Below are 7735 nucleotides of genomic sequence, written 5' to 3'. Positions count from 1 at the left end.
GTTCGCAATTGTTTCTGTCTCCGGAGGGCAAAACAAGATAGTATCATCTGCGAATTGTAGATGAGACAATTCAATATGATCTCTCCCAACCAGCAACGGAGCAATGCGCCCATTCCTTACAGCTTCCCCCAGCATTCTATGCAAGACATCAACCACGAGCACAAACAATAGAGGATAGAGGGGATTCCCTTGTCTTAAACTCCTCTCCATTTTAAACGCCTTGGAAGGTGAACCATTCACAAGAACAGACATAGAGGTCGTACTGACACACTCTTTCACTCAATTCTTCCACCTTTGCCCGAACCCCATCTTCTGAAGCACAAGATCCACAAAACTCCATCTCACTCTATCGTAGGCTTTCTGAAAGTCTAGTTTTATAATTGCCGCTTGCTTTCTTCTCGTCTTGAGCCATTGGACCGTCTCACAGGCAATGAGGGCGTCATCATGTATCTTCCTACCCTTAACAAAAGCACTCTGTGTCTCTCCTACCAAATCCGGCATAACTGTTCTCATTCGCCGTACTAAGACCTTGGAGATCACCTTATACACACATCCCACCATGCTAATAGGTCTGAAGTCCTTGATCTCTTTAGCACCCACAAACTTCAGAGCTAGCGTTACCCACGTAACATTTGCATCGTTTGGTAACTTAGCACTTTGGAAGAAATCCATCACCGCTGCAGTGAACTCCTGGCCAATATCCTTCCAGCATCATTTGATAAAGTTCAAATTGTACCCATCACTACCCGGGGCTTTAGAGGATTCACAGTCCTAAACTACCTTCCTAATTTCCTCCACATCACCTCCAATGCTATGGCCACCTCACCATCAATCTGTCTTACCAGCCCATCCCGAAAGCCAATCCTCGGAACAAACTCCTGCCGATACAGGTTCTTGTAGAACCCTCTAATTGTGACCTTTATGCGTGTTTGATTCCACACTCACCGTCCATTAATCATCAGAGCATCAATCTGGTTATTCCGTCTCCTAGCCGAGGCAATGTTGTGGAAGTATCTAGTATTTTTATCCATGTACTTAGCATGCTGAGACATCGACATCTGCTTTCAGTGTACCTCCTTCCTAACATACCACTTCTCACAGAAGCTCACCAACGCCTTCCTTCTAGCCTCCATCGTACCATCATAGACACCTTCACTAACCATATTATCCAGTTTCTTAATCTCCTCCTCAAGCGTCTTCAGCCTCTTATCCATGCCCCCGAAATTGTTCTTGTGCCATATACGTAGTGGACCCGTCATAGCCTTCAACTTACTTATGAACTGGGCCTCCCCCAAATTTCTCCATTCATTTTTAACCATACTCAGGAAACCGTCATGTGTAAACCAAGAATCCAGACTTCTGAAAGGACGTGGCCCATCACCAACTCTCTTGTCCTCTACAATCAACGGACAATGGTCTGACAGTCCTCTAGGCCCGCCTTTTAGGCGAACATCAGGGAATTCTTCCATCCATTCTATATTCACTAACACCCTATCAATCCGACTGCACGAACGTCCCCTGAACCATGTGAACTTTCTATCATTCAAAGGTAAATCCAACAACTGCATATCCTGTACCCAATTTTTAAACTCTTCCGCTGACACAGATATACTACTAGCTCCTTTTCGCTCCTCAATATGTAGAAAATCATTAAAATTCCCGAAGAAGCAGAAAGGCACCTGACATAGACCCGCAACATAACTCAACTCCTCCCAAACAACCCGCTTCTCCTCCCTCTCATGCACCCCATACACCAAACAAAAAGCACATGTAAAATTAGTTTTCATCATCACACCTTCAACACACAACCATTTCTCTCCCTTATTACAGTTGACAGCTTTGAACAACTCATTATCCCACATGAGCAATAAACCGCCAGAGGCCCCTGTCGACTCCACATACTCCCATCCCACAGAACTATAACCCCAAATTCTTGCAACATCAAATTTAGTGAGAACCTGCCTCTTAGTTTCAACTAGCCCTAACATGTTTAACTTATAACAGTTCTTCAAAGATTTTATCATACTCAATTTTCCATCCCCCCTCAACCCCCGAATATTCCAACAGCTAAAAATCATTTAACAACAATTTTTCTCACCTTATTTTGATGCTTTGGTCGACTTCTTCGTGCCTTTTCTTTTTGTTTCGCCATCTTTTTCTTCACTGCTAATTCTTCATTCTGCGCTTGTAAGATCGCCATTATATCCACATCCTCGTCATATAAAACAGCACCCGACTGTACTGCTAAAGCCCATATTTTCTCATTTTCTTTCATCTGATCAAGCACCGTGACTCCGCCTTCACCCGTCCCTTGCCTTGCCTCTGCCCTTGTCTCGAATTCCACGTTAGCCACCACACTTCTCTCCCCATTGGCCACAGCTTGCCCCTCTACGTTCCCTGCCACTAGGCCCGAAGCCCCAGATTCCTCATACACCTGAACCGGTTTTGAAAAATGGTTGTCAGAAGATAAACCGGGCTGTCCCTCGTCGTCCGGTTTTAGCAGCCTCGCTGTCTTCTCCCCCATCAGCGACGCCACCCGACCTCCTTCGCCGGTACCCTCACATCTTGAATCGCAGCGCCCCGCCTCATCCATGGCGTCTCGTGCATCAGCCCTCGAAGGATCCAGTTCGAGCATCTCAGCCCTCCTCGCAGTCGCATCATCCCGATCGGGCGATCCTGGGCAGCGTCGCATGGCTTGCGAACACAGTGCCCATGCCTGCACCTTACCCTTCCCAGCATTCTTGGTGATCCCCTCTATGTCAACCCGACCCGGTTCTGTACTCAGCCCAGCCCACGTTTCCCCATCTGAAGCTCTAACATATCCTATGTCCAATGAGCTATTCACGTTAGCCCCTTCCTGTTCCTCACAATTCCTTTTTCGGATCAGCCCATCTGCCTGTCCAATTGTATTTGGGCCACTAAGCTCCAAGCCCAGTCCGCCCCCAACAGCACTATCTCCCTTAGTGTGGACCTTATATGAGAAGCCCAATTCCTTTACACCACTTAACCTTGTATCCCCAAGCACCCCGCCTCCACATACATCCATAGCCTGTGTAACGGTTCTCTCTGAACTCACCTCCTCCACCAAATCAAATCCCCCAAAATCCTCCTTCCCATTACACTCAGTACAGCTCTCCGAATCAATTACGTTAACCGCTTTATTCAATTTATGATTTTTGAAATTTAAATCATTAAGGAGCACCTCATCAATGACCCTTCTACCCTCCTCATCACCGGACATGTTACCATTGAAAATCCTCAGGTCTGCCGCCGGATTCCACGTCACCACCTCATGCAACCTACTATTACCACCAGCATCAGAGTTCTTTATCTCAGCCCACTCAATTTGGTCTCGTACCGTACTTTCTGCACCACAATCCTCAGAACCCACTTCTTTAACATAGACATCAAAGCCACTATCACCGATTGAGATGTGGATCCAATCTCGAATGGCGTCAAGAGTGCCTGTGTCAACTTGAATCCGTCCAACTCTAAAGGATGATCCTACTCCTGAGCCTATATCACATCTAACCACATCACCCCACAGGCCACCCATGGTTTTAAACGTTTCTGTTGACCATACGTGTAGCGGCACCCCATAGCATTCCAACCAAACCTCCTCGTCTCACAACGTTCCGACTCCTCCCATCTCCCAACTTTATGGAAAAATTGTAACAGCTTATCCAGCTTGAAAGTGAACATCTCATTTGCATGCTTCACAGAATCAAACGTGATTAAAACCTTACAGGCTCCTAGCTCGCTTACTTCCACCACATGAGGCACATTTTTACAAATTGTCCTTCTCAACGATTTATGGTCTAAAGGTTTCACCGTGCTTCCTATGAGACTCCGCACTAATCAATCCATATTTTCTGCCGCTATCGACACTTCAGCCCCTTTTATCCGCCCCTTCGCATGTTGGTCATTAACGTGCTTTCCATCCGTCTTCACCTCCACATGTTGGGCCATAGTCATCTCCTTTCCACTTCCACATTCTGTAGGCTCCTCCTCCTGTTGGACTCTTTGCTCCACCGGTACTTGCCGGTTCCTCACTTGTTGTTGCCTTCGAAACCTAGCTTCTCCTACAGATACGATCTTCCCTCGTAGTCTTATATTATTCATCTCCGTAATAGCCTTCAGCGCGCTGTCCTTCGTGGTGTACTGTACAAAAGCAAAGAGATACACTGCTCCTAGTTTACGTTTACGGGCAAGATATATGTCGTTAATTCTTCTAGTCCAACAGAACAAATGATATAATTCCCTCTTTGAAATATCCTCCGGTAAGTTATACACAAACACAGAGAAGGACTCATTTTCCAAGCGATGGTATTCTTCTCGATTCCAAACCCTAGGATCCTTTGTGCGTGACTGGAAAACCCGAATCCCACCCCTCCCAGTGTTTCCCCCCTCTCAATCTCTCGACCTCTCATTAGTAGAATACTAGGATGATTTTGTTTGTTTGGCTACCTATTTTTTTTTTTTTTTAACCAAAAATTTGAATTCACAACCTCTTAAATGAATATAGAAAGACTATGTTATTTAAGTTATAATTTATTGACCATTTACCTAATTTTTTACTCTATACTAAAAAAATTCTTTTTTCATAAAATCCAGGGTTGGTTTGAAAATCAACGAATTGCTGGTTGTAGAATATTATTCTCGTCAGACTTAATACTAACTAAAAAAACAAGAGTTTTGATACGAGAATTTTAGCTCATTCAGGTATCATCTACATGGATATAGGACGATTTGCATTTCTGAGCACATTCTCCATAGGGCCCTCTTATCTCTTCCTTCTTCGAGCTCGGATTATGCAAGAAGGGACCGAGAAATGCCACTATAATTAGCCATTTTTTTTTATCCCCTCTTTTTTTCTATCTTTCTATCTAAAGTAAAACTTTGAATATTATAACACTTTTTTCAAAATTTTGCCAAACATAGATATCTGTTTAATGTAAAAAAAGAAATTAGTTCGAAAAAACTAATGCTTTTGAAATAAAAGACAAAAATTCTTATTTATTCGATTGGGTCATGTCATATGAATTAAATTTTACTGCATATCAAACAAAATAAACGAATGTTTTTATTTGATTTGACAAATTTCGTTTTTATGAGAATTTTTTACTAAAATACAAATATTAAAAAAAGTGTATTAGTATTAAAAAAAGTGTATTAGGAATTTGAATTTGTTTATTCGACCTTTTTTAGTACTTTGAAATATTCGAAAATATTAGAAGTATTGTGCAAAGATTCAGAAAAATTAATAATTCTATTTATATGTTCACTCTTTTTTTTTATTAACTGAAGCCTTTACAAAAGAGATAAAACCGACGAATAAGAAACAAAACTCATTAGGAAAAAAAATATTTTATCTTTTATTCTTTTTTTATGGAATATACACATCAATCTTTATGGATCATACCAGAAAGCACTATCAATTTAAGAAAGCCTACTTGGGTATTGAGCATTTACAAATAAGAAATGAGTTTTTCACAATAGATAGTTGTGTAACTCCGTAAAACAGAATCGAGTCCATAAGATTTAATAAATGAAATAATCGGACTAGAACCAACAGAATTCTATAAAATCTGGATAGATAATATGGTAGAAAGAAATCAAATTGATTTCTTTCTACCATATTATCTATATTATCTATTCTATAATTGTAGTGCAAAAACTTTTACTCTATAATATAATATGGATCAATCTACAATATGTATCTAAATATTCAGATCGACCTTCTTATATATAGACTTATATATATCGAATTTCAATTCCATTACATCATTATATCTAATGTACATAGTAGCTCCAATTTATTCTTTATTTCATCCATTTTTTGTATTGGTTCCACTAAAATATATATGTAATAATCCAAAAGCAACTCTTATTTTTGCTATTCAAATTTATGGGTTTCTGATTCTTAATATCAATCCCGGTATCATATAAAAAAATTGAGTAATACTTTTAGCATTTCCAAGAAGTAATTGATTAAATAGTTGGAATAGTTGTAATAGTTAACAAATGATCGGTAGTTTCTACGAGAAGCTTTTTCTGTATTTTGAAAAGATTGGTAGTCAACCCCAATCTTTTTTACATTTTAACCATGATTGCAAATAAATGAGTTCAATAAAGAACTTAGAAATCCAACTTTGAATTAAGTCCGTAGCGTCTACCAATTTCGCCATACCCCCTTTTTTTCCTTGCGATTAGAATCGCATTAAGATGTTTTTTTTTTAGAATTATGTCGGAACTGTAGAATTTATTAGAAATATATTCCGCTATTGAAAAATGTTTCCACCCATTTTATTTACTTTCTTTCATCTATATCGGATATCCAGATTTTGTCGAATCTGAAATAATTGTATTATTTCTATATTCGCAAAATAGTTATTTTGTTAATAACCACTTGGATTTTCTGCCGAATTCTTAATTCAAATTTGAAATGTACAACGATTCATTCGATAGCTTTTTTGTTTTCTAATAAAAAGGGGTCTATTTCTGCCCGAACATTCCATAAAAATGAAATAGATTTCCATGTTAGGGAAATTTCCTATTTATTATTATTTAAATTATTTCTTAACTTAAGAAGTCTTTCTTTGATTATTATATTAAAATTTTTCTGATTAGAATATAAGAATTTTTATATTCTTAATTATATTATATATTATTTTATATTATATAATATATATACAACGGAGAAAATGTGGAAAACAAGACAAAGATTCTTTACAATGACACAGGAAACCAATTGAAAGGGATGTAGCGCAGCTTGGTAGCGCGTTTGTTTTGGGTACAAAATGTCACGGGTTCAAATCCTGTCATCCCTATCTCGAACTAATACTTATCGTAGGAGAAGTAACAAGGGATCAATTGAGACCGATTCAAATTGGAGATACATATATATCAATATTTATATATAGTATATGGTATATGCAAGCAAGATGTATTGGGGTCACTTAAAATTTAATAATATTTTATTAATATAATATTATTATGTTATTAAAAAAAAATAAATAATAAGCGCTCTTAGTTCAGTTCGGTAGAACGTGGGTCTCCAAAACCCGATGTCGTAGGTTCAAATCCTACAGAGCGTGATTCCATTCTTGTTATATTGAGAATGACAATGAAATAATTAAACAGTAGTTTAAAGGCTGAATTTGACCTCCTGGGGATTGTGGTTAAAACAAAGAAAAGAAATAGGAGGTCAATAAACATCACTAAACAAACGAGATGTTAATTAATCAAAGGTCCAATTGATCACCACGTCGGTATTGTAAATATGCAGTTAGGAATAATCCAGCCAAAGTAATAGGGATTAGTCCTAACACAATTCCAAATAGAAAAACTTCAATCATTCTTTTTTGTTTGAAAGGGAAGGAAAAGGGGAGGTAATATATATCCTTTATACTTAAACTAAATATTAATTAATCTGTATTGACCACGAATCTCAATGATCAAGCAAGAATTGGAAATTAACATGATAAAGAACTCAAGAATATCTAGTAGTATTAGAAAATCTCTAATTCAATTCCAATTTGAAAATCAAATAAGTCGTATCTTACTCAGACTGATAAAAAGAGCTGAGGTTATGCTAAAAGCCGCTAGTAGAAAACCGAAATAACTAGTTATAGTGGGCATAAATAAACTAAATGAAATAAGTTCTTTTTATACGTATGTTTACAAAGCACTTCCCTAAGTTTCCAAGGAAATACAATCGAATAGGAGAAGAAGA

At 38.4% G+C, this 7735-nt stretch overlaps 1 protein-coding gene and 2 non-coding genes across 3 annotated transcripts; 2 read left to right on the top strand and 1 right to left on the bottom strand.

Moving 5' to 3' along the window:
- Nucleotides 1–279: 279 nt before the first annotated feature.
- Nucleotides 280–1988, bottom strand: LOC140181458 (uncharacterized). The gene is made up of 3 exons (XM_072225045.1): nucleotides 1074–1988; nucleotides 804–917; nucleotides 280–702 (listed from the first exon to the last, which is right to left on the bottom strand). The coding sequence occupies exons 1-3, from the start codon at nucleotides 1986–1988 to the stop codon at nucleotides 280–282; spliced, it is 1452 nt and encodes a 483-aa protein (XP_072081146.1).
- Nucleotides 1989–6756: 4768 nt separating this feature from the next.
- On the top strand, nucleotides 6757–6830 carry TRNAP-UGG (transfer RNA proline (anticodon UGG)). The gene has a single exon. It is a non-coding gene; the product is annotated as a tRNA-Pro (tRNA).
- A 193-nt stretch (nucleotides 6831–7023) lies between these two features.
- On the top strand, nucleotides 7024–7097 carry TRNAW-CCA (transfer RNA tryptophan (anticodon CCA)). The gene has a single exon. It is a non-coding gene; the product is annotated as a tRNA-Trp (tRNA).
- Nucleotides 7098–7735: the final 638 nt, after the last annotated feature.

The sequence above is a fragment of the Arachis hypogaea genome, chromosome 18, assembly GCF_003086295.3.
Source record: "Arachis hypogaea cultivar Tifrunner chromosome 18, arahy.Tifrunner.gnm2.J5K5, whole genome shotgun sequence".
Taxonomy (NCBI): Eukaryota; Viridiplantae; Streptophyta; class Magnoliopsida; order Fabales; family Fabaceae; genus Arachis; species Arachis hypogaea.
Note: the sequence above shows the minus strand (reverse complement) of the source record. Positions and strands in the feature narration are given on the sequence as shown.